This window comes from Camellia sinensis, chromosome 1 (assembly GCF_055761805.1).
Source record: "Camellia sinensis isolate YWXY chromosome 1, ASM5576180v1, whole genome shotgun sequence".
NCBI lineage: Eukaryota > Viridiplantae > Streptophyta > Magnoliopsida > Ericales > Theaceae > Camellia > Camellia sinensis.
This window is the reverse complement of record NC_138961.1, coordinates 222,950,630-222,977,542: the sequence shown is the minus strand read 5'-3', so window position 1 is coordinate 222,977,542 and position 26,913 is coordinate 222,950,630. Positions and strand designations below refer to the sequence as shown.

Below are 26,913 nucleotides of genomic sequence, written 5' to 3'. Positions count from 1 at the left end.
TCAGTATTCTATCACCCTCTCCCACACTTTTCATTATATGACACATAGCTTGATTCCTCTATAGTTGTTGCAATTCTGGACATCTCCTTTATTCTTATAGATTGCCACTAAAATACTCTTCCTCCACTTATCTGGTATGTTCCTAGCCAACAAAATTTTGCTAAACAACCTAGTTAACCAAGCAACCCCCTTTTTACCCAAACACTTCCAAGCTTCAATAGGGATATCATCTGGTCCTAAAACTTTATTTAATTTCATCTTCTTAAATGTAATCTCCACTTTAAAGTTCCTAATCCTGTGATAGAACCTATAGTCTTGGTTTATCGTATTACTGGCTATTTCTTCCCCTATTGTTGTACCTTCATGTTCCTTATTTAATAGTTCTTCCATCTTTCCTTAATCTCTTCACCCATCACCAATACCTTAGAATCCTCACTCTTAATGCACTTAACTTAATTAAAATCTCTTGTTTTCCTCTCTTGTATCTTAGCAAGTTTGTTTGCCATCTTCTCTCTCTCCTTACTATCTAGTCTAGTGTATAGGTCATCATAAGCTTTTAACTTAGACTCTCTCACTACTTTCTTGACCTCCTTATTAGCCAATCCATAGCTCTTAAGGTTTTATTTAATTCTATCTTTTTGCCACTTTTTAAAGCACTCTTTTTTTACCTTTACTACCGCTTAAACCTCTTCCCTCCACCACCAAGTTTCCCTAGAGTTGGGTGTCGTTCCTTTCGACTCTTCAAGCACTTCCCTCAAGATTCTCCTCATACAATTGGCCATCAAGTTCCACGTAGTGTTAGCATCATTTTCCAAGTTCCAAGTATCTTCCTTATCCATTCTATTCTTAAATATTTCTGATTTATCCCCTTTTAAGTCCCACCATCTCGTCCTATGACGCCCACCATCCTTCCTAGCGTGGTATTGCCCTCTAAAACATAAATCTAGTACCAAAATCCTATGTTGAGAGGTCAGGTTCTCTCCAGGAATCACCTTACAATCATTGTATTTTAGGCAGTCCACCTTTCTTACTAAGAAGTAATCTATTTGGCTCTTAACTGACTCATTCTTAAGGTTATCAAATGCTCTTCCCTCTTCTTATACATAGTATTGGCCACCACCAGATCAGAAGCCAACGCAAAATCTAAGATACTCTCTCCAGCCTCATTTCTGTCACCAAAATCGTATCCATCATGTACTCTTTCATAGCCTAGTTTATCTATGCCTATATGGCCATTAAATCTCAACCTATAATTAGGTTCTCTCCTACGGGTATCTCCTGTAAGATCTTATCCATTTGCTCTCAAAAATCCTTATTAGTCTGATCATCTAGTCCTACTTGAAGGATGTATACACTAATAACGTTCATTATATTCCCTCCAATAACTAGTTTAACTAACATAATCATATCCCATTTCCTAACGACAGCCACTACATTCTCCACAAAACCCTTGACAATTAAGATTCATACCCCATTCCTACATCTATCCTTACCACTATAATATAGTTTAAAACTGATATCTTCAATTTCCCTAACTTTTTCACCCGTCAATTTAGTTTCTTATACGCAAGCTATACTGACTCTCCCCCGAATCATAACATCTACCAACTCCATCGTCTTACCAGTTAAGGTTCCTATATTCCAAGTGGCTACCCTAAACCGATAGTCTTGGACTAGTTTCTTTACCTGCACTCGTCCAGAAAAACGTGGGAACCTTTGCCCATTTTTCATCACACCCAGGCATCGATGCGGCGCCCCTTGTTCACTTCTCAAAACACTCGGAGGCAGGCGCAACGCGTTACTTAAGGGAATCAACCTAGCATTTAAACGATTCATTTTAAAAAAATAATCTAAACGCAAAATATATATATATATATATAATTTTGATTTTTAGTTTTTAATTATATTGATTTACAAGTTGAAAAAAATGACACGAAACATGATATGAATAATGTCACCTCAATAGTAAATTTGGGGAAAAAAAATTAACATTAGTCTCTTTTTTTTTTAAACAATATATCATACCACAATCAACAGTAACATTCACAATCAAAATTAATGCAAATAAATTCTCAAAATGAGATATATATATATATATATATATATATATGAAAAAAAATACAAAAGGAACCAAAATCACACACGGATGTAGAAAAATTCAAATCATTGACATCTGCAACGTTTAAAAAGGCTTCTTAAGAATGGTCATATGAAGAAGTTAATTGTTGGTACTGGGTCACACCATGTGGTGTCCTATGTGTATTTTGATCGGTGAAAATAATAAAATTTATAATTTTGTATTGAATGATTAAAAAATATGTGTGTGTAGAGAGATTTTTAATTGGCCATGAGTATAGTCACGTGATGCCTTTAAGCTAATCAATAATTTTTCCGTCCCATGTGAGTTTCACATGTGTGGGTCCATCTTATTTTCATTTGATAATTTTTTGTACATTTTATGAATGTAACATTGTTGTTAGTCATTATTAAACTCATTTTTTAAAATCATATATTTAAGTGTATAGAGGTCAAACACAAAATTAAATACAAATGTTTAATAAGAAATGGGATCTATATATAACAAATCTTAAATAATCCCTAATTCTTTGTGAAATATTTGTCTCATTCTAATTTTTATACGTAACTTACTATTTTTAGACTGGTGTAGGCAATTTAGAACATAGAACTTTTCCACCAATGCAATTATACGGAAGCATTTTTTAAAATAAAATTTTTGTTTATGCATTTTTAATTATTTTAGTATATATTATTCTTAAAAAAATTTATTAAAATTTTAACCCACACTAAAATTACTTTTTAGACAAATTTCTAAACCCTAATCTCTCATTTCACACCATCATCATCATCATCATCACCACCAGCCACTCCACCAAGTTCTACTATCTCTGGCTGCCATCTCAAACCACCATAATCACGACATCCTCTCCTACTACCATCACAGTCTGGTCTCTACTGCCGGTTATCACTATCACTAAAATCTCCACTGCCATCACCAACAGAGAAAGTGAGATCTGAAAAACCCAGATCTAGAAAATAAGAATAAGAATAAGAATAAGGAGTTAGGTTATGATGGATGTGGTGGCTGTGGAGGTCGATTCCACTAACTTCTCACCTCCGCTTGTTGTCCCTGGGCTATCACAATGACGATGACTTTCCTCTTCGGCCACCATCGTAGCCCTCCATTGTCATCACAACACACATCGTGCGACGAGAGAGAGAGAGGGAGAGAGAGAGAGAGAGAAATTTGAGACGGGGTTGATAGAAGAGATGAGGATGACGACGACGACAGAAGAGAGAGAACCTGAAGGGTGTTAAATATAATAATTATATATTCTATCTGTAATTTGTATGGTATATAATCATACTCACCATGATATAAGTATAATAAAGGGGAAGGCGGCGAGACGACTGGGACAGGGGTGGCGGCATCTAGTAGATATGATATGAGAGTGTTGGAGAAGATGAAGATATTTTGATGTTTTCCAAAAATTGATGGTGTGAAATAAGACAAAAAATTAAATAATTAAAATAATATGTGGTGTGAAAAGGTTTCGTTTGAGAACATGGTATTTTAATAATTTTTTAACGTTTTATAAAAAGATGTGTAGAAAAATTAAAAAAACAACATGATAACTTATAATAATTTTTAATTTTTTAATTGAAACTAAAAATTATCAAACGAAACCTAAGTGATTAATGTGTAGTAAGAGTTGGCGTGGTGTGGATTTAGAATCACCCTTTTAAAAAGTCGAAACTATTTTAATGCTTTATTCAATTTATGCATGAATTATGAATTATTTATTTAATAAAAATTAAATTAAATTAATAATTTTTATTTTTATTTTTATTCATTTTTTCCTTAAAAAAATGCGCATTATTATTACAATCGAACTAATCCATTTTTATGAATATAAAAACAAATAAAATTATATTATTATTAATTATTAATTTTTTTTAAAAAAAATTACAATCAAGTTTAAGTTCTTAAAAAAAAATTTAAATTAATAATAAATTCTATTAATATTAATAATTAAAATCTTAAACCTTTTAATAAATTTATAATTATTTTATAAAAATACTACTAAATTATTTTTTTTTTTTATTTTCTATATAACGCAACAATATTAAAAATAAACCAAATGGTTCATCTGGCCAAGCATTCGACTGGATCATTTCATGAATTACAGGCCTAGTTTGCTGCTGTTCCCCCCCCCCCCCCCCCCAAATAGATATAAGAATAATTATATTATAAGAAATAGTTACATCATTAAACAGATTACTAACTCACATAATTAAAAAAAATTAGCAAATTCATTATGTCAAGTTTAATAATCACTACTAATCCTATACAATTTTCATAATGGTAGTGAAATAAATCAATCTATATATATATATTTATTTATAAGATTGGATATGATTAGATTATTGATAGGATTGTAAAAAATAAATTATGTTATAAAATTAGATGAGAAGAATATCGTGAGATAATAGATGAAAAGATAATTAAATATAATTATTTTTAACAATTGAATACTTTTTTTTGTAAAGTAGTCAAATCATCTTATTTTTGTAATCTTTTTATATTATGATTAAAATTATTTAAAATTTTAGTACCATATAAAGCAAGCAATGGATTAATAATTTTCCATCATTCTCTTATCCTGCAATAAGAAAACAATAATGATGGAGAGTTTTAATTTTAGAACTATAAAGAGAGCTCTACTGATGTGATATGAGAAAAAAATAAAAATATAAATACATACATCACATCACATCACATATAAACACCACTCCTTATCACATTATTAAAAATCTCTTTATAACTTCAAAATTAAAACTCTCGATCTTTATTCATAAGAAAAATATTTGCAACCATTAAAATGTCTTTATAATTTTGTTCATAATAATACGATAGAATATGTGTCAGTGTTATCGACTCAATGATTGTCCATCTATATGTAGCACTGCTTCTTATATATATACATACAAGATAGGGAACATCCATCCACATCGCAGACGCACGATCACCAACAAACAAAAAGATGGAAGCAACCAAACAACAAACACAGACCCATTTCGTCCTGGTACACGGGGCTTGCCATGGAGCTTGGTGTTGGTACAAGCTCAAACCACTGCTGGAATCTCATGGCCACAAGGTCACCGCCCTCGACCTCTCGGCCTCCGGTATCAACATGAAGAAGATAGAAGAGCTTCGCACTCTTTATGACTATACGGAGCCGTTGATGGAGGTCATGGAATCGCTTCCTCCGGGCGAAAAGGTGGTTCTCGTTGGGCACAGTCTTGGTGGCTTGAACTTGGCTCTTGCTATGGACAAGTTCCCCCAAAAAATCTCCGCTGCTGTTTTCCTCACTGCTTTCATGCCCGATACTGTGCACAAACCCTCGTTTGTTATCGAACAGGTACAAGAGTATATAGAAATTCATCGCAGAATCAGATATAAAAATAGTCATACAGTTACAAGGCCCAGCCACTAATGCTAGAGATGCCTAAATCACTCATACACTATACACGTATTTGTGATCTTTTGTTTTCTACTTCCCACTTCAGTTATTGGGTTATTTATTTGGTACAGTTTTTCCTAAGTTAATAATAATTACTATCCCATGTTTGTTTTGACATTTTATTTTAGGATCATCAATCTAATGGATAATTAATCCAACAAATTTGTAGGATTATTAATAATGGAGTAGGGATAGGATTGTGAATACCACACTAATTTGATTAGATTATTAATACCTCACTATTAATCTTGTAAAATCAAACATGACCTTAATACTTAAATAATATTTAATATAAGTGAAAGGACTAAGATTTGACAACCTTGTATTTGGTTAAAAATTTAGTAATAAATTTGGTAAAAAAAAGTGAAAATGTGTATAAAACTAAATAAAATGTGACTATATTTTTTTCACATTTCATTTAAATTTTAAATTTTCAAACCAAACATAGTGTAAGGATCAACTTTTGACTTGTTTTTTATTCACATTTTGCATACTCCTATTAAACGAAAAACTTTTTTTTTCTCAGGAATAAGAAACTTTCCTAGATTAAAGTTCACAAACTTTTTGAGTAGTCTTTTTAAGTTGTCTGTGTCTTGGTTAATTTTCTTTTTGCTACAGTACTTTAAGGGAACAACCCCAGAATCATGGTTGGATACAAAGTTTGAATCCTATGGTACTCCTGAATTGCCCCTAACATCAATGTTCTTTGGCCCCAAATTTCTGGCATCCAAACTCTACCAACTATGCCCCATCCAAGTAAGCCATACTCTCTCATTTTCTCACTCTCTCAAAATTAAACACAGAATCGGGAAAAAAATATTATCATATGATTTCAATATTCAAATCCGTATTTAATTTTTGTGTTTCTAGACATACTACAAGTTAATGTGCTATTTTTACAGGATTTTACACTGGCAACAATATTAGTGAGAACGGGGTCACTATTTTTAGAAGATTTGGCACTGGCAAATAACTTCTCAAATGAAAGTTATGGATCAGTGACGCGGGTTTATGTTGTGTGCAACGAAGATTACGCAATACCAGAGGAATTCCAACAGTGGATGATCGAAAACAACGGGGGAATGAAAGAGGTGAAGGAGATCAAGGGTGCAGATCATATGGCAATGCTTTCAAAGCCTCAAGAACTCTGCTGCTGTCTCTTAGAGATTGCTAATAAGCACACTTAAAAATATGAGATGACAAATAAAACAACCTTAAAAAGACTTCTATGTGCTATGTTTTGATTGTACCATGATATTTTTTTCCCTTTAATTTGTGATAATAAAATTGCTGAGTGATAATAAAATTGTCGTTGTTGCGTTGGTTGTGATCGTTTTCAAACTTTCCACCGAAATGTATCTTTTTTTGCTTTTTATTTCTCTCTTTTTTTTTTTCTTTTTTTAAATTTATCACTTAGGTCGTGTTTAAATTATGCATTTGAGTAAGAATTTAAACAGACAATGATAAAAATAATTAAAATGACAAAATTTATTTTACCCACTCATAGTTTTGGTTCAAAATATTTTATCCCTTTATAGTTCAAATATAGAAAAAGAACCTTATGGTTTTGGATTAATCACTACAAGAAATAACATCTTTGTCGATCAAAAAATTGGTCGCTAAAAGCCCATATTTAGTCGGTGAAAGTTATTCGCGACCAATTTTTTTTGTCGCTACTTTGGTCGCCAATTGAGGGTCGACAAAAGTAATTCGCGACCAAAATTTTTGTTGGTCGGGAAAAGCTGGATTTGCCGACTAAATTTTTGGTCACTAAATATATCATTACTGCAACTAATCTATTTTGTCGCTAAAACAGTTTGGTCGCGAAAAGTGATATTTTCCCGACCAAATATCTTAGTCGCCAATTGTCACATTCCACGACCAAACAGATTAGTCGCCAAAAGTCGAGGAATCGCCGACTGACAATTTAGTCGCCAAAAGGTAAAGAATTGCCGACCAACGATTTTAGTCACAAAAGTATAGAATTTGCCGACCAATTTTTTAGTCGCCAAATCTCTTTCTTTTTTTTTTTTTTTTTTTGTTGTTGTTGAGAACAATCAATTTTTGTTTATAAACATTCAATCCAATATCGAACAAAATTTATTCAACCCAACCACAATTAAGGAACAATAACATTTAAAAAGGAAAAAGCTTAGGAACAATAATTAACAAATTTCCTTTCTTATAACTTCACTAAATCATCAAATAATAATTGAATTCTATTTAAAATAAAGATGAAAATATGTAACCGTAATGCAGCACAGGGCATATTCAAGTCAAATTTAATTTAGTAAGCATGTCTTCTCAAAAGCTATATCCTCTTTGAAGTCCAACATGACACAAAACTTGAAGCCTTTCACCTTCTTTAATGATTTAACATATCAACTTGCTTGGCAGCTAATCCAAACTAACATATCAACTTTATGGATAATTGATCCTCCATCCTTGCATGGCCGAATGAAATAGCCACTTGGAAGCATTTCAGCTCTCACAAACTGAGCAGCAGCAGTTGCATTTGGGCTAGCACCAGAACCTAACAGAGATCTCTCATAGACCTTGAAAGATTGATGACAAAAAAGAACAAAGATCAAATTTTTGCATCACCAACTGTCCCAAAAGCATAAGTTTTAGAAAATAGGCAGAACAATGTATTCAATTGAGTCCAAAAAAATTTAAATAAACAAGGCCACATGACTCACATCATCAAAAAGAGTTAATAGGTCTATCAACACATATATTATCTCCATTTGGAAAGAAGTTTAAATGAATTGTAAAATTCATTCAGAAGAAGTACAAGGAATTTAAAGGAAGTAAATGAGTCCTATATATATATATATATATATACGTGCACACTCGAATTTAAAATATACTCATGAGAAAGATTATGTCTCTTCATCGAGTTTCCTAGTGTTCAAAGTAGTGCTGCTCGAGGCAGCTTTGTTTCAGCCCGCGTTTGTTGTTTTAGCTTTGTTTCACGATATGCATCAATTCATAGCTCGATACACAAATAATTTATATGAATATATATATATATCTGCAACAGTTTTTTGTTGAGAGTAAATTCAATCTCCATTTGGTTTGACAAGCAAAAAATAAATAAATAAATTGATCTCAACTGGACAACTGGAAGGATAGCAACTAAAACAAAAAAAGATACATGATGGAAGCCCAAAGAATAACAAGAAGCAGCACAAGTTTTCCTAAGGATACATGATGTAATGTCCATGTACACACAAAATTATACCTTTCCAGTCTTTCCAATTGTCAGAATGAGTTCAAGTTGTTTTTGCTACTACTCCTACACAAAAGACTCCAATTAACAAATAACAAGTCAGATTGATAATAGCATTTTAGCATCCATCCAGTTCTTCTATGGCTAAAAACCAATCCATGAGTCTAAAAGATATGATATACATGATTCACACTACTAAACTTTTGGACAATTTTTGGTAATATTTCAGACCAACCTCCAAACAATGATATAATATAGATAGTATTTGGCACAGACAGAACTTGACAATAGGGTGAGATTCAAGAAACAATTGTGTTAAGTGCATATGGAGGACAAACTTTTATTTGTTCAAGTTTTGCTTGAGAAAACATGGTCGTCTGATCTAGGCATCCCTAAATGAAGCCTGAGGCAGTTTACTATGGTGCACATATACATCCCAAAAGAAAAACAATAAATCAAGCTTCTATTGCTTGGTACACATGCAAGACTCATATCCTTGATACCAAAAGTGTACACACATGCATGTGCACAAGCACACCAAACCACCAAAGAGAAAAAAGCATAAATAATACAAGATATGAGAGGATGACGACAAATCACACTCTAATTGTTTCGTGTGTGTGCATGAGCCCATATCCTTGTCCAACTTTTGGCTAAAAATGGGAAGTGTTTCTGAGAAACATCAACTAATCCATCTATAGGACCTATAAAAGATACCTGAAAAATAATCATTGACATACTTTTTTCTTAACTCACTGTAATAACCCCGATCCGTAATTAGCTACTAATCCGTAATTAATGATGCTGATGAGAGAATTAAAATTAATTATGGTTTATTATGTAAATTGTACGATAGTTGGCTTTCTACCTGTTACTTGTTGAAATATCTGTTTGGAATTCCGCTTTAATATGTAAATTGAAAGCCTCATCGGCATCCGAAAATCGAAATTGATTACATCAATAGGTTATTTGGAATTTTTAGAATCATATGGCAAGTTTTTTTAAAAATTGATTCGGAACGATTCATTAAGTTGCATTTGGCGAGCCTTATGTTTTAATTAATGTATTTTAGCACCATAGCTATATATTTGAGCCCTAAGCTCATTTTTTAGCTCAATTCTTTTACCTCTTAGTGCCAAAATCTGAGATTCATTTTAGAAAGAGAGAGAGTGCAATTCTAGAGAGAAAGAGAGGAAGGGGTTGAAGAAGAATTGAAGGTTTTGTGTTGAATTCATCAAGATTGTGCTAGAACAAGAGTGATTCAAGACTCTAGGTAAGATTGCAACCTCTAGATTGTGCATCTAAGTCATTTAACATGAGTTTTCTTCAAGATTATGTGTTTAAATTGTGTTCATGAGCTTAGGATGAAGGAATTGTTGCTAAGTTACACATGCATGTATAAATTTGTCAAGAGCTCCCATGTTTGAGCATCATTCATGCCATTAGAGATGAAATTACAAGCTAGAGGTCACATGCATGTTTGAATTATCATGTTTTGAACCTTGTTTCCTGTTTTGGAAAATAATTTCTTACATGCATGGAGTTTATGAGCTCAAATTTGCCAACTTCATGAGTTTTGGAGAAAAGAGTTGTATGTTCTACATGCATGGAAGTTTTGGTTCTAATTTTGGTAAATTCATGGGTTTTGACTAAAAAAGAATTGGTGAAAATCATATATTCATGTTTGTGAATAAGTTTTCTAAGTTTATGAACAAGCTTTGCACGAATTTGCCATTGAAACTGCATTTTGAAGCTCAAAAACTCTGTTTTTGGAAACCCAGAATTTCACAATCCACTTGAGCGAGGAAACCTGCGCTCGAGCGGAGAATACGAGCTCTCAGTATTTTTTTTTTCAGACATGAGCTCTCCGCTCGAGCGACCACTTTGACGCTCGAGCGAACCCTTTGCATGTTGTTGATCCGCTCGAGCGTGGGAGTTGTAGCTCGAGCGTGGATTGTGACCAACCAGTACTTTTCCCAAGTTTACAGGTCGCTTGAGCGAAGGAAGTCACGCTCGAGCGACCCCTCTTATTTTGCAAGTCCGCTCGAGCGAGAAAGTCTACGCTCGAGCGGGGACTTTATTTTCAGAAAATTTGCCTACGTGTTCCAACTCATGTTTTGGCATCCTCATTGCATCCTAGGCATTCCTAAGCCTTAATTAAGCCATAGTAATGAGGTTATAGATTAGAAACACACTAAGAAAAGAATGTACTAAGTTCCGAGACTGCAAGTGTGTGTGTTTCAGGCAATGTGATAAGAATGAATAAGAATCAATGTAGTGAAAGCTAAGCCTTAATGGCCACTTGAATGTGTAATGATAAGACATACTTGTGTTATGTATTTTGTGATTGTAGGTCAAGACTCGAGGATTGATTGACCGCTTACTGGAACCACTGTGAATAACGTTATTGTAAAGATACGTTCATATGAATTATGTTCCAAATGAAATATGATAAGTTCTGATTTCTGAATTGATAGCTGTTTTCGTGAACAAATATTCCAAGTTTAAAATATATTATGGCATCTCTAGATAGTCCCAAGTCATGGGAAACGACATGAAAATGCGGGTCCATGATATACAAGTAATTACAAGATCTCGTTAGCCACTTCATTGTGGTGATATGTGTTTAATCGGTATCCGGAACCGATTACTCTAGTCGGAAGATATTCTGTGATGTGTTCTATGGGATGTACCATTATTATGTTATGATATGAGGATGATTATGCTATGATCTGTTTTCTGCTTATGATATGTTCGGATTTCGTTCACTAACTCCTTTATCTTAATGTTATTCACTGGGTTTTAGCTCACTGTTTGTATATATATCATGGAAACACTTCAAATAACGATGTTGTTTTCCTGATAGCTAACAGTACTTTATTTGCTTCTGAACATGGGAACACTTCAAATAGTTTTTCTGTTTCCAGAACCCAAGCTTCAGCTTTTAACGGTTCAAGGCCTCCCTGAAAGGATGGCGGTTTCATTTTGCTGAACTTATGGGTGAGAGCAATAATATCCCCATCATCCACGTTCACATTAGGTTCCGGCTGTACCGGAGGAGGAGGAGGCGGTTGGTTCTGTTGTTGCTCCAGTCTAGCAGTTATCAGTTCTATCATTCTTTCCATTCTTTCCATTCTTGCCTCAGTAGATGAGGACTCAGGTTCATTTGCATTGTCCATTTCACTATAAGTAGTTATAACAGTTTTAAACATAGGCAGTCATTTGTTTAACGGTTTAACACATTAGCAGATAGTCAGTCATAACATAACCACACACTTAACATGCTCATGAGATGCCCTAATAACTTTTCTAGGACACCCTATAGCTCATTTGGACACGTGTGTGCGGTATAACTCGTGGTAAGTATCGCTCTGATACCACTCTGTCACGACCCAAACCCGGCCCTATGGGTTTAGCACCGTAACCGGCCAGTAATCCGAGATTACCGAAGGCCTGCAGAATAGTAATACAGTAAAACAGAGTACAGGGCCTGGCGGAAGCCAATACAGTAAGTAAATAGTGTCCATTGAGCTGTGACAGTCTGTATGCAAAAAGGCTTTTCATACATTCACACATAAACAATACAGAACAGTATGTACAATATTCACATCCATTCAACTAGGGACTCAACCCTACAGAACAGTACAGAAAACATTCCGTCTGTACAAAACAGTAAAACAGTACAGAAGGGGGAAAAACAAACAAAACACCCCCAAGCCATAGCATGGCAACTCGGAACCTCGCAGTGAGGCACAAAGGCTGGCTTGACAAAACTGGAGTAACCCTGACGCCTCTAGCTGCGGTCTGGTGCCTGAACACCTACATATATATATGAGCAGTGAGCTAAAGCCCAGTGAATAACACAATATGTAAAGGGGTTAAGAATGAATGTCCTTACAGTATGAAAACAGTTCATTTCAATCAGTCATTCAGTTGTTCAGTACAGTAAACAGTCATATGTGGTACATCCATTAGCATAACAGTAACAGTAGGTCTTGAAAGACCGAACAGTAATGATGGCCATCAATCAGTAAACAGTAGTGGTTCCAACAAGGGAACCGACAGAGATCTCTGTAACAGTAACAGTAACAGTAAACCGTAGGTACTAAGGATGCCACAGTACAGTTCAGAAATAAAGGACATACATTCATTCAGTAATACCAGTTCAGTAAACAGTTCAGTTCAGTATTCAAAAGATATCAGTTGAACATATCTTTACACAATTGTTACTCACAGAGTTTGGGCTACAGTATGCTAGAGCGTGTCCCCCAGTCGCCAACCCTACACAGTTCACAGGTTGAACACACACTAAGTTACACAGTTGGGAAATATCATAACTTAATCCCTAATTTGCCTTGGTGTGTTCTACAACGATATCCTCATCTAAATGTCTTAAACTAGGCCTAAGAATGCCTAGGATGGGATGAGGATGCGAAAATGCACATTTAAAAGCATTTTCAGAAAAAAACAGAGTCCCGCTCGAGCGCACGTTTCCCCGCTCGAGCGGTCATGCAACAAAGGTACACGCTCGAGCGTAAACTTCCCCGCTCGAGCGTACTGTAAAAGTACTGGATGGGTGAAATCTCCGCTCGACGCCCGCTCGAGCTTGAGACAAGACTCCGCTCGAGCGCCCAATCCTCAGCTCGAGCGGACTGTAAAACAGTGCAGAGAGATGCTGGATGCTCGGATTCCACGCTCGAGCGCCAAGTTCCCCGCTCGAGCGGGAGTGCGAAATCTGGGAATTCCAGATTGCACCTCCAAGCTCAAACTCAAGCTAAAATGCATCAAAACCGATCCTCTTGGGCTCATTTTCTGGAAAACATTTATAAACACATAGCACAACATGTTTTGAAGCTCAATTTGAGAAATCAAAGCCCAAGGGTGTTTAATTCAAACTCAATTTCAAACCATTTTCAAGAACATGAAGAACATGCAAACATGCATGAATTCAAATCAATTCAAAGCTCCAACTTGATGCTCTAAGGAGCCAATTCTTTTCAAAACATGGTGAAATCATGGATTTAACATAAACATGAACATGCATGCACCAATTACCATGAATTCAACTCCAAACTCATTAATTCCAACATGCATGCATGAGTTACACTCTATAACAACATGTATGCACCAAAACGTGGCCTTGCTCTACAATTGAAGCATGAATTGTGCAAGAATGAGTTCTAAGACAACAACAAGGAGATGGATGTCCTACCTTAGTCTTGTGCTTAAGGTCTAGGAGCTCAAAGTAGCAATCAACACTTCAATCCTCAAGCAATTCCAAGCAATTCAAGATGAAAACCAACTCCTCAAGTCTCTCTCTCTAGGGTCGGTTGAGGCTCAAAATGTGAGAAGAAATGTGGGTTTAATCAATACGTGGAGTGTTTACAAGGCTCATGTGTGTGTGTGTGTGTGTGGCCCACTTGTGTGTGAATGGCCCACTTAGTGGCAAGGTTGTAATTAAATCCAACTCTTTAATTAGCTTATTTAATCTAATTTAATCATACCTAATCAATTTCAGATAATTGTACAATAAAATCACGTAAATTACGAGGGTCACAGAACACTAATCGGTTTCAGATTCGGCCGCCGATAAGGCCTTCAATTAGCAGTTTAAACATACGAACATGAACAGATAATCATACAATCAAACAGATAGAATGAAATTAACTAACATATACTCAGTCAATTCAGTTCCAGTTTCAGTCAGTCAGTTCAGCACTTTTAATCAGTTCAATTATCGGTCAGTTATCAGTCATTATCAGTTCCGTTTAACAGTAACTGGTGATCAATCAGTCATTAATCAGTAAACAGTATGAGGGTTGTTACAATAATCAATACATTCTTTTTCTCACAAAAAAATCAAAAAAACCAAACAAGCCAAAAATTCTTCCAAAACCAGGCTTTTTAACCCCAGGCTAAAATAGTCAAAAAAGCCAAAAAGTCAACCCACTTCCCAAACGAAGCCTAAAAATTGAATATTGAATTTTTTAAATTAAAAATTTGTTTTGATAAAAATTGAAGTATTGAATTAAAGACAAGTTGTTGATATGTATAAGAGTCAATTTAAAATTTACTATTTTCAAATTATTTATTTTAATTTTTATATTGTCATGGTGGTGGTAGTAGTGGTGGCGCTGGTAACGGTAGAGTTGATTGTAACGGTAGTAGCCGTAGTGATGATAGTGATAATAAAATAACGGAGGTACTTATGAAAACAATGGTGATGAATGTGGTGATATAGTGGTGGTGGTGGTAGGGCGGTGACTATGGTGATAGCAACCATCATAGTGGTAATTGATGTGGTGATGGTGAGAGTGACGGTGATAATATGGTGACATTAGAAAAATTTTAATTTGAAAAAAGTTTTTCTCCTTTTGAAAGTAGAAAACATTTGTTATCCATATAGACATTTTTTTTGTCAATTTTGAAAAATATTTTTCCTTATTTTACATTTTTTGTTATATCAAACCCCAAAAAATATATATATAAAAAATATTTTTCACATAACCAAAGGAGCGTTATACGTTTCACCAAAGTATTTTGAAAGAGGATGACAAGACTACACTTTTAAAAGCGTCTTATCGTGCCAAATAATCTTAAGGAGTACTTGAGCTCTTTTGCGAAATCGTTCCATTAATTAATTGACTTTTGAAAGTTTTGTACTGTAAGTCTATCACAGGATTTATTTGCAGGGGGAACATAAACGACTTCGAGTGCATTAGAATGGGCAATGGCAGAGCTATTACGCAATCTAGAGACTAAAAAATGCCAAAATCGAACTTAAACAAATAGTTGGCAAAGGCAAACCAATATCAGAATCTGATATTCCACACCTACCTTACTTGACTGCAATTGTGAAGGAAACCTTGAGAATGCATCCAGCAGTTCCCTTCTTAATTCCTCGTAAAGTTGACTCAGAAGAGCAAGTTTGCGGCTACACAATCCCAAAGGGGACACAAATGCTAGTAAACGCTTGGGCTATTGGCCGACACCAAAGCATATGGCCGAACCCCGCCTCATTCATGCCAGAGAGGTTCATGGACTCGAAGATTGATGTTCGAGGCTGCGATTTCGAGCTAATTCCATTTGGTGCAGGTCGAAGAATATGTCCTGAGCTGCCATTGGCGATAAGGATAATTCCAATGATGTTGGGTTCGCTCATAAACTTGTTTGATTGGAAGCTTCAAGGTGGAATTGAACCAAAGGACTTGGACATGGAGGAAAAGTTTGGCATCACATTACAGAAGGCTAAACCTCTTCTCGCTGTTCCAATCAGTGGTTGACAACGTCTTTTTCTCCTTTTTAATAATAATAATATTAGCATATCACGCGTGCAATGCACGGATTATATTTACAATTATTTATATATATAAATTGTGATTTTTAAATATTTTTTTATTATTTTAAATGCCTTTTTTTTTTCTTTTTTTATATTATATTAAAGTTTAATATTTTGATAATAATCATATGTGTTGGATTTTTCAAGGAATTAATATCTTTTTTTTTATATTATATTATATTAAAGTTTAATATTTTGATAATAATCATATGTGTTAGACCTTTCAAGAAATTTTTCTTATGCTTGTTCTTAATGCATTAAAGTGTTATTATGAGGGATAATAATCATATGTGTTGAGACTTTTCAAGGAATTCATATGTGTTAGATTTCAAAGAATTTTTTTTTTTATGTTTGTTCTTAATGCATTAAAGTGTTATTATGAGGGTAAGACTTGAGAGTTGGGAGAAGTTAATAAATGCTAAGATTTTTTTTTTAAATCAAAAAATCAAGAAATTTAGATTGGAAGACTAGAAGTCCCACAAGAATTGGAGTTAAAAATCTCATTTTACTTAATATATAGTATAAATTATGGTGATTACATATTATCTTTCGTTTACCATCTTAAGTGTCATTATTATATTAGTTTAATAAATTTTATGACTTCATGTCTTATTAATACAATGATTACATATCATGTAATAAATAAAAGAAATAAAATATGATAAAAAATTGGTGTTACTGTAGCATTATTGTTTTGGTACTTCAATTCGGGTGTGGCCAAGTGATTTTCTTTTGTGCTTGGGTAAATGCCAGAACACCTTTGTGACAAGAAGTCTAGCCCTAAATAAAAGCTTTGCTCATTTATGTATAAACTAGATTTAAAGGCCTTCCCACACAACTTTTATTTCAACTTCATTTGATTTGTTATGGGACTTGGATGTATCCATTTTTGTAAGGATGAGCTATAAAAGAAAAAAATATAAAAAGGAGAAAGAATATGGGATATATATATATTATCAATTTTAAAACACTTTAAATTAATTTTACATTTTTTTAAACACTTTTTTTTTTTTTTGAGGACCCGCCTAGTCCAAAATCTAAACTAGAGAGCGTTGTTTGGACCCGTGGAGTTTACCACAGGCCCCATTTCGATTATCTAAACCGTTATTTTGTCAGACATTTTGTGTTTTTCATTCACACAAAAAACTAAGTTAATCTAATAATTGTAACTTGTCTAATTTATTGTATTTATTATCAAAAAAATATATGATCTATTTTTAAAAATATAATTGTCGTCTATTGTTTTGATGAAAAATATTACAAATTAAATAAATTACAGTTATCCGATTGACCTAATTTTTTTATGTAGATAAAATATATGAAGTTTTCAACACAATAAATTATTCAAATTATCAAAATAGGCACCCCAATCCAAATTGTGGATTGGAGGGCATCTGTCTATTTTTTTTTATACCTCTTTTCAAAATATTTGCCATTCATATCCAAATTTTAACTTGTTAGGATATTTAGATAAAGGACATTAAAAACGTGAGGACTGTCAAATGTTTTTGAAATGAACCCAGCCCGTCTCCAGTGACGGTTGGATGGTGTTCGGCACTACTCGTCGCTGATTGAGATTTCGATAATCAAAATTATTTAATGTATAGAATTTATCGAGTATATTATTTCTCTAAAAATTTATCTTAATTAGATATTAATAATTACTTAATCAAATCACATTTTAAAATAATTTTCAAAATAAATTGTGATAAAAATGTAATCTGATTAATTAGTTATTGAAATCCAATCAACATGATTTTTTACAAGAATTATATATTCGACAAATTTTATATATTGAACAGTTTGGAACATTGACATTGTCCCGGATCAAGGCCTAGTAGCAATGCAAAACAACCCTCTCCAATTATTAGTGAGGAGCTGGTCGTTTGAAATATAAATGGCATGTCTATGAAAAAATTATTTGGTGGTTCAGGGAGTATCATGTGGCTATGTCGGTAACCGATCATAAATCATTATGTCTCTTATTATTCTCTAATCACCTAATACAATATCATTGGCTCCACCCTCTCTACAAATCACAACACACTTGAGACATCACATGATCGTGTCCCAGAATCACCAAATAACACTACCAAAAATTAAAGTTTCAGAGACCAAAATTTATAGACTAATAATTTTTTAGAAACCAAATATTTTGTTACCAAAATTATCTTTATTATATTTTTAGTAACACAAATTGGACATTAGTGATAAATTATTAGAGGTGTGATGGAGACTCCCTCCAATCACCACCCCCACCACCCCCCACACACATGTGGCAGGTAGTGATTGGAGGACAAGGAAAACACAAAAAAAGAAAAAGAAAATCCAACCAATGAAAGAGAGAGGGGGTCAAAGAGGGTGGGAAAAAAATGGAGTCTTAGACATTTTTGAAATTATTATCCTTTTGGACCAAATTTTTTGTCTAAAAAAATAAACCATTTTGAGATCAAATTATTTTATATATATTTATTAGTGACATTTTCAAATTTTTGTGGCTAAAAGTCTTATTTTTGACTTTTGGGGATAACTTTTTAACGACTATTCTCACGATGATAGAAATTAGTTCCTAAATGTCTTTTGTAACAAATTTTTAACTTTCAGATATCAAAAAATTTAATATCGAAAACTCTTATATGTTATAGTGCGACTTCTCGTGGCCATGTTCTTTTTGAATATATTAATGTTAAAATAATTATATTTTTCTACTATTCAAATAATTTTTAATTTGTATAATTTTTGCACTACTCAAGTTTGGCTCAGGCACTCGTATGATTGAAAGTATGATTCAAACTTTGCTAGATGGCCCTCTTTATATCAAATTCAATCAGAAAAAACTTTAAAAATTCATAAATTGTTTTTCTTTATTGTAAAACCCCCGAAACCTTGAAACAGAAGCGAAATAAAAGACTTATATTACTCCATAATGCAGATAGATCACTGGGCATGTGCGTGAACCATCATTGTGTGTTTATATTGCGTTTGCGTAGCTCACAGTGAACATAAATAATTTTATTATTATTATTATCATAATCTCATTTCTGAATAATAAATTATTGTAATTTTATTAAAAATATATATAATATTTATTACAAAAATCATAACATACATTACAAAAACATGTAACAATCATGCATATAGTACATACTTATTATTATAATTTTGACGTTGGGATTATTTGGATGCGATGACAAATATATTTTATTTTATTTTTTACATAAATAACGATCAACTTAGTATTTAAAACAAAAGTGGATGACATCTTGATCATTCTTTCCGGGTTTTTTTTTTTTTTTTTTTTTTTTTTTCTTTGGGGGGGGGGGGCATCGGAAACTTTTTCGGTTGTTAAAGGTTGAAAAAATCTTGTTTCCGTTGTATCCAAAAAAAAAAAAATGTTGAAAAAATCTATAATAAAAAACAACAGTGGACTACGTCATCACTTCCATTGTAAAAAAAATTAAGGATTTGGGTTAATGGGAGGTGAGACACAAAGAATTTACTATTTTAGAGAATGTAATATCGAATCTTATGTTGATCAAAAAAACAAAAAAAAGAAGTCCAATTCTGCGGAGTCGCTGGAAGTTTCCCCCTCGTTAGCTTGAGGGTCTTGGATTAGTCGAGATATCTGTAAATTGATCCGGACATCTAATTATAAAAATAAAAAAATATATAAAAAAAAATCAATTATATTATAAAGAAAAACGAAAAATGAATGATCTATTTTTAAAAACACACTTATCATTTTTATTTTTTTTTTCTGGTACAAGAAAATTCTCACACCCTCCTGCAAGTTTAAGACAACGCCTAAGTTTAGATCATCAAGGTGTTCTATTATTCTTTCTGAATTAGAGACTATAATCTAGAAGCTTGCTCCGATCCCTCAACACAAACTTCACGCCAAGTGCTATGTTAGTAGCAACTTGAGACCCCACCTAACCAACTGTGGTGCGGTTGTTAGAGAGAGGAGCCTGTTTTTGTTGGGATCACCTGGCCCAATCTTTTATTTCATTATGAATAATATCTGAGATGTTAAAAGTTTTATCAAATTTTCTATTAAATATCTCACATAAGTGTGAGACCCACATGAGACTCACATGATGTAGACCTCACACTCATGTGAGACATCTGATAAAAAATTTGATTAAAGTTTTGAAGTCTCTAACATTTTTATTCCATTATTTAAATGCTGCCATGTCAACTTGTGCAAGATTGAATTTACACTTAGATCACAGGAATATTACTTCTGGTTTAGTCTTTGAAAAATTTAACTAGGTCATATTTTCATAAATTTTTACCGGTAAGAGTATTCTGTTTAATGACTCTTACCAACCAAATATCACAACTGTTTAGTGGAGTTCAACTTTCAACTGGAAACAAGTTAAATTATTTTCCTTTAAGGAGGAGGATCTTCTCTAATCCAGATTTTGGACTGCGGGCGCTGTTTGGGCCCGTGGGGCCCACCATGGGCCATGTTTCGATAATCCAAACAATTTATTTTGTTGAACATTTCGTGTATTTCATCTAAAAAAAAAAAGATTGATTCGATAACTGTAACTTGTTTATTTTTATTTTTCATTAAACAAATAGAGAATAATTTAAAAAAAAAAAACCATCCATTTTTTCAATGATAAACACAATTAATTGAACAAGTTACAGTTATCGGATCGATCTAATTTTTTTTTATAAATGAAATACACAAAGTGTCTAACAAATAAATGGTTCAAATTATCGAAACAGGACCCATAATGAGTCCCAGGAATTCAAATAATACTCTCCAATCCAAACTTTGGATAGGAGGAAATCATCCTCCTCCCTCTAAACCATTCATTTCTTTGAGTCGGGCGAAATTTCTGTTCAAAAAAATTTCGCTGTGAAAATTGAAATTTCTCTGTCATAAGGGGGTAAAATAAATTTTGCTCTTGTAATTATTTTTATCTTTGTCTTTTTAAATTTTTACTCAAATGCATCATTTAAACATGACTTAAATGTTAAATTAAAAAAAAAAAGAAGATAATTTTTAGAAAGTTTGAAAACAATCACAACCAACGCAACAACAACAATTTTGAAAAATCTAGAAATTCCCTAGATGTTGATTTGTGATTATGTATCAATTTTAAGCAGTAAACAATAATCCCAATCAAACAATTAAGACAAATCGACACAACGATTTTACGTAGAAAAACCACTATTGGACACCTCCAATTGTAATAAAAAACTACGGGTAACAGCCACAAAACAATCCACTAAGAAGATATAAAGGAATTACACAGGTATACTCTCAATTACCTAGCGAATCCACGACCGAATTGAACCAACCTCTATGTGCCTCTTCCAACCCCGTCTTCACCTTGGAATTGTCTTGACGATGAGCCACTCCGGAATCCACCAAAGCTTCAGGCTCGAATTCTTCAGAATCCACCGAAGAATAACTCTCTCTTTTGTGTAGAATAAACAAACAAACCTTTGATGTATGATTCTTAAACCATGAGTTGAATACGCAATGAAAACATCAAAGAAAACTAGCAAAAAATCCCCAGATATAAATCTTAGAATTCAAAAAGAAGATCTAGAGAAGTTATCCAAGTTTTGGGAGAAAACAAACTACTTATAGAAATCCAAAGTAATCCTAGTTTTGGAAGAAAACCAATTCTTTATAGAAATCCAAGAATCTGTGTTCACACGGTCCGCTCGAGTGTGAGACTTCCCGCTCAAGCGGAGGCTTCAAAATTGTGTGATTCATATAGGCTTCACGCTCGAGCGGAAGTTTCCACGCTCGAGCGTCGAATCACACCATCCAGTACTTTTTCAAGCGAAGCAGAGATGCTGTGAGCTTGCAATCCCCGCTTGAGCGTCACTTTCCCGCTCAAGCGGGACGACCAAATTTGGAAAATCTGGAAAACTTGATCCTATTACAACCTCAGTTTTGATCCATGGAATTAACAAAGGCACGATTCGGGTTGGATTAGCATCTAATAAACTCATAGCCTCACTGAAATAAAAATGCGATAACAAATACAACTGAAAAGAGTTTTGTCAAACGGGGTTGCCAAGAATAAAACCTAACAATCTCCCCCTTTGGCAATGTCGTGACAAAACACACCTGACAAATAAAATCCTAATCACCTCAACCCATTACAGCCAACAAAAGCCAACTTTTTTCTCAAGGTCATGATCTGCAAAACAGTTATTAGTGCCACAATCTCCAAAACAACTATTAGTCCCACAAGAGTATATGAAAAAACAATAGACATACGACACGATTATCTTGAAACATGAGATGGAAAACATGAATAGATGAAATCTAAGACTTATGAAAAACAGCTCTCAAACAACAAAAGCAAGATCATAAACCAACCCAAGTCAAGATGAACCAAACTCTCCCTCACTAAAAGCAACCACAAACACTGAAAACAGTGAAAAGAAGAAAACAACAAAAATAATATGGTGGAGCAAGCAAGAAATTTCAGATTAGTACTTTAAAACACACAAAACTATTCAAGAAGCACAATTACTAGTAAACACAATGTGCACAGTCTGTAGAAGATTCCTCATGAAAGAAAGTGATGCACTATGTGAAAAGCATAGATCCCATGATAAAAGTGTGTGTGTGACTCTTGAAGTTCAACAAACACTAGATTCAATTCTAGTAGTGATATGAAAGCTGGACCTCCGACAAGAGAATCTAAGCACGACAAAGGAAAGTCAAACCACTAGGAATCAATGGGTATTTGGTGAGTAAAGGCGGAGGCTCCCCTTCAATCATTGAATCTTTTTTTTTTTCTTCTTCTCTTTCTTTTTCTTTTTCTTTTTCTTTTGCACAATCATTGGTGGCTGACACGCTCAAGAGTATGGAAACCGAACCAGAGAAGCATGGATATAATAAGGATGGCCTGGTTGGTGACTCTGAGGTAGCCTTTTCCTCATGACTGGATTGCAAAGAATTAAGGAGAAAGCCATGGAGATGCAAAAAGATGGTAGATGGTTAAGAGACTCAACATCACCCATGATATGCTAGTATAGGTCAATTCCTCTAGAAAAGCAAAAGATACAATGCCAGAAGTCTATAGAGAAAAAATAATCACTAAGGCGGAAGACTCCAAAATTTGCTAATCCAAGAGTGTGTACAGAATGAGACATACTAATCAAAAAACACGCACTCCAAAATGAGTAATGACCACAGAAAGCACACATATATTAACATGTAATGGATATTCTTATTAATTCCAATATGCACCAAAGACCACTCAAAAATTTCAAGCTTGCAAAACCATACTAAGAAAATCTTTTTGGGTTTTTTTTATTTATTTTTATTTTTTTTCTTAACCAAAGCAAAACAAAAAACAAACAAGCACACATGTAATGACAAAAAAAACAAAACACACAGAAACCCAAAAACTAAAATGACAAAACAAATTAACACAAGTCAAGTTTTCTCACCCAAACTGCTTTAGTACGAACAAAGTTGTGAGAATTGCAGTTCTTGGGTGGTGTCTTGATGTTGTGGTTCTTTTCCCCTGCAATCGGAACCCGTCTCGACTTGGCTTCCAACTTCCAATTTTTAGGTATAGGCAAAGACACTCTCCCATGCAACTTATAACAATAAGGTGAATATGACCATGCATACCACAATGATGACAAATAAAAACAGGGTGTACCTTCTTTTCTTTTACCTTACCAACTCTAGGAAGTTTGAGAAGTCCATCCTTATGTTAAATTTTTTGTTCTCCCTTTCCTTGAGTTCTTGTATCATGAGATCTGTTTTTGCTCTTTATTACCACCAAAGCCAATGCCACTCTTGTCAGGACAGATTTGTTGAGACCCAATGATATTGTCCAAAGTCTTTGATCCTTTGTTCCAAAGACCAATGGTAACCAGGGCACACTTGAGTTCTTCCTCTTTCTTGATTATTAGTTCTTTCAAAGCAACTTGAGACATCTCAAGAGTTTCAATTTTTCTTCATATGTTGCATAGATTTGTTGTACCTCGTTCCTCTCTGTCTCACAAGTCAAGAGTTTTGCACAGAGAGCTTGTTGATCATTAGCTATCTTGATGGCATTAAGCCTAGCCTCAGAAATCTCTTCCTTTAGTTTGACATTCTCACTTTCACATGCTGTGAGTTTCATAGTGAGTTTGTCATTCAATTTGGATAACTGAAGAGATTCCTTATACAACTTTTCATAAGCTTGCTCAAGCTCTTCATCATCACTTCCCGAGTATTCATCATCAATGGTATTCTCAACCAGGCTCTTCGGATACTCTGTTCATTCTTCAGTTTCAGAAGCCACCATGAAAGCAAGGAATTGTTTATGTCCCTCTTCACCGTCATCTTCATTGTCACTTTCATCTTTATCAGATTCTGATTCATCAATCCAAGTGATAGCAAGGGCTTTCTTCTTCCTTAAAGGAGTAGGGCATTCTGAAGCAAAGTGGCCAAATCCTTGGCATTCATAGCATTGGACTGTTTCAGAGTTCCCTTGTATCTTTCCTTTTTCCTTCTTGGCTATAGAATTAATTTTGAGTTTATCTTTGCCTTTAGATTTATGAGTATGAGTAGATTCCAAAAGATTATGATTCTTTTTCAAAAAAGATTTTTTAAATTGTTTAACAAAAGCAGCTGTAATCTTGGAATCTATCTCATAATCCTCATCAGAATCCTCTCCAACTCTATGAGCACTACTAAAAGCAATATCTTTTTGTTTCTTTTTGAAATTCCTATGTGCCTCATAAGTTTGGAGATTTCCAACCAACTGATCTAGCTTGAGGTTGTCAACATCTTGAGCCTCCTCAATAGCCGTAACTTTTGGTTGGAACCGATCGGGCAAGGATCTCAAATTTTTCCCACAACTTTGGATTCTGGTATTTTTTCACCTAAATTGAAGCTGGAATTTACAATGTCACTCAACTTCGCATAAAATTCATCAAAGGTCTCACTATCTTTCATTGAAAGGTTTTCGAAACTAGATGTGAGCCTTTGAAGTTTTGAGCGTTTCACAGAAGGAGTGCCCTCTGAACAGTTTGTAAGATATCCCAAGTCTCTTTTGCGACTTCACAATTACAAATACGACTAAACTCTTCAGGTGTGACAGCGCAAAAGAGAGAATTGATAGCTTTGCTATTTCAGCTACTATTTTGGTAATCAATTGTGTCCCACTTTTCAATTGGTTTGGGAAAAGTTACTCCATCAACAGTAATTGTTGGTTCGGTCCACCCATTCATGACAAATTGCCAAACTTTTTCATCTATAGATTTCAAAAACGACCTCATCCGAGCTTTCCAAAAAGAATAACTGGATCCGTCAAGTAGGGGTGGTCGAACCATAGAATTTCCCTCACGAATTGAATCCATTATCACAAATCAAACAAGATCTCGTTCTAAAAGAAATTTAAAAAAAAAAAAAAAATAGAACGACCTGCTCTGATACCAATTGAAAAATCTAAAAATCCCCTAGATGTTGATTTGTGATTATGTATCAACTTTAAGTAGTAAACAACAATCCCAATCAAACAATCAAGACAAATTGACACAACGATTTTACGTGAAAAAACCACGATTGGACACCTCTAATTGTGATAAAAAATCACGGGCAATAACCACAAAACAATCAACTAAGAAGATATAAAGGAATTACACAGGTATACTCTCAATTATCTAGCGAATCCACGCCCAAATTGAAACAACCTCTATGTGCCTCTTCTAACCCCGTCTTCATTTCAGAATTATCTTAACGATGAGCCACTCCGGAATCCACCAAAGCTTCAGGCTAGAATTCTTCAGAATCCACTGAAGAACAACTCTCTCTTTTGTGTAGAATAAACAAACAAACCTTTGATGTATGCTTCTTAAACCGTGAGTTGAATACTCAATGAAAACATCAAAGAAAACTAGCAAAAAATATCTAGATATAAACCTTAGAATCCAAAAAGAAGATCTAGAGAAGCTATCCAAGTTTTGGGAGAAAACCAACTACTTATAGAAATCCAAAGTAATCCTAGTTTTGGAAGAAAACCAATTCTTTATAGAACTCCAAAAATCTGTATTCGCGCTGTCCGCTCGAGCGGAGGCTTCAAAATTGTGTGATTCATATAGGCTTCACGCTCGAGCGGAAGTTTCCACACTCGAGCGTCGAATCACACCATCCAGTGCTTTTTCAGGCGAAGCAGAGATGCTGTGAGCTTGCAATCCCCACTCAAGCGTCACTTTCCCGCTTGAGTGGGACGACCAAATTTCGAAAATCTGGAAAACTTGATCCTATTACAACCTCGGTTTTGATCCATGGAATTAATAAAGGCACGATTCGAGTTGGATTCGCATCTAATAAACTCATAGCCTCACTGAAATAAAAATGCGAAAACAAATACAACTAAAAGGAGTTTTGTCAAACGGGGTTGCCAAGAATAGCATATTAACTTATAGTATGTTTAGAAATACAAAAATTAAATTTGGATTCGAACATTAAAATCATATGATAATATTTTTTTTCCTATTCTGTGTTTAATTTTCAGAGAGATAGAGAGAGAGAGAGAGAGAGGAGGAGGAGGAGGAGGATGATGATGATGATGATGATGATGGCTTACTTGGATGAGGCATAGTTGGTAGAGTTTGGATGCCATAAATTTGGGCCAATTAGCATTGATGCTAGGGGCACTTCTGAAGGAGTACCATAGGATTCAAACTTTGTGTCCAACCAGGATTCTGGGGTTGTCCCCTTAATAAAGCTCTGTAGCAAGAAGAAAATTCACCAAGAAACAGACAACTCAAAAGTTTGTGAACTTTAATCTATGAAAGTTTCTTATTCCTCC

General features: G+C 34.1%; 1 protein-coding gene, 1 long non-coding RNA gene and 2 pseudogenes across 2 annotated transcripts; 2 read left to right on the top strand and 2 right to left on the bottom strand.

Annotated features, from left to right (window-relative positions):
• Window positions 1-4,668: 4,668 nt before the first annotated feature.
• Window positions 4,669-6,898, top strand: LOC145803037 (salicylic acid-binding protein 2-like). Its single transcript, XM_082896237.1, has 3 exons — window positions 4,669-5,441; window positions 6,162-6,299; window positions 6,446-6,898. Exons 1-3 carry the CDS (start codon window positions 5,064-5,066, stop codon window positions 6,728-6,730), a joined length of 801 nt encoding a protein of 266 aa, XP_082752363.1. The 5' UTR covers window positions 4,669-5,063; the 3' UTR covers window positions 6,731-6,898.
• An 810-nt stretch (window positions 6,899-7,708) lies between these two features.
• On the bottom strand, window positions 7,709-8,899 carry LOC145803039 (uncharacterized). Its single transcript, XR_014345107.1, has 2 exons — window positions 8,788-8,899; window positions 7,709-8,098 (listed from the first exon to the last, which is right to left on the bottom strand). It is a non-coding gene; the product is annotated as an uncharacterized LOC145803039 (long non-coding RNA).
• A 6,142-nt stretch (window positions 8,900-15,041) lies between these two features.
• On the top strand, window positions 15,042-16,058 carry LOC145822585 (geraniol 8-hydroxylase pseudogene; annotated as a pseudogene).
• An 874-nt stretch (window positions 16,059-16,932) lies between these two features.
• LOC145822584 (salicylic acid-binding protein 2-like) overlaps window positions 16,933-26,913 on the bottom strand; it is a 34,061-nt pseudogene continuing 24,080 nt past the window's right edge.

Excerpts from the sequence above, each read along its gene's own strand:
- LOC145803037 (XM_082896237.1), top strand. The coding sequence starts at position 5,064 with ATGGAAGCAACCAAACAACAAACACAGACCCATTTCGTCCTGGTACAC. Across the intron at positions 5,442-6,161 it reads CCTCGTTTGTTATCGAACAG|TACTTTAAGGGAACAACCCC; the intron begins GTACAAGAGTAT and ends TTTTTGCTACAG. Across the intron at positions 6,300-6,445 it reads ACCAACTATGCCCCATCCAA|GATTTTACACTGGCAACAAT; the intron begins GTAAGCCATACT and ends CTATTTTTACAG.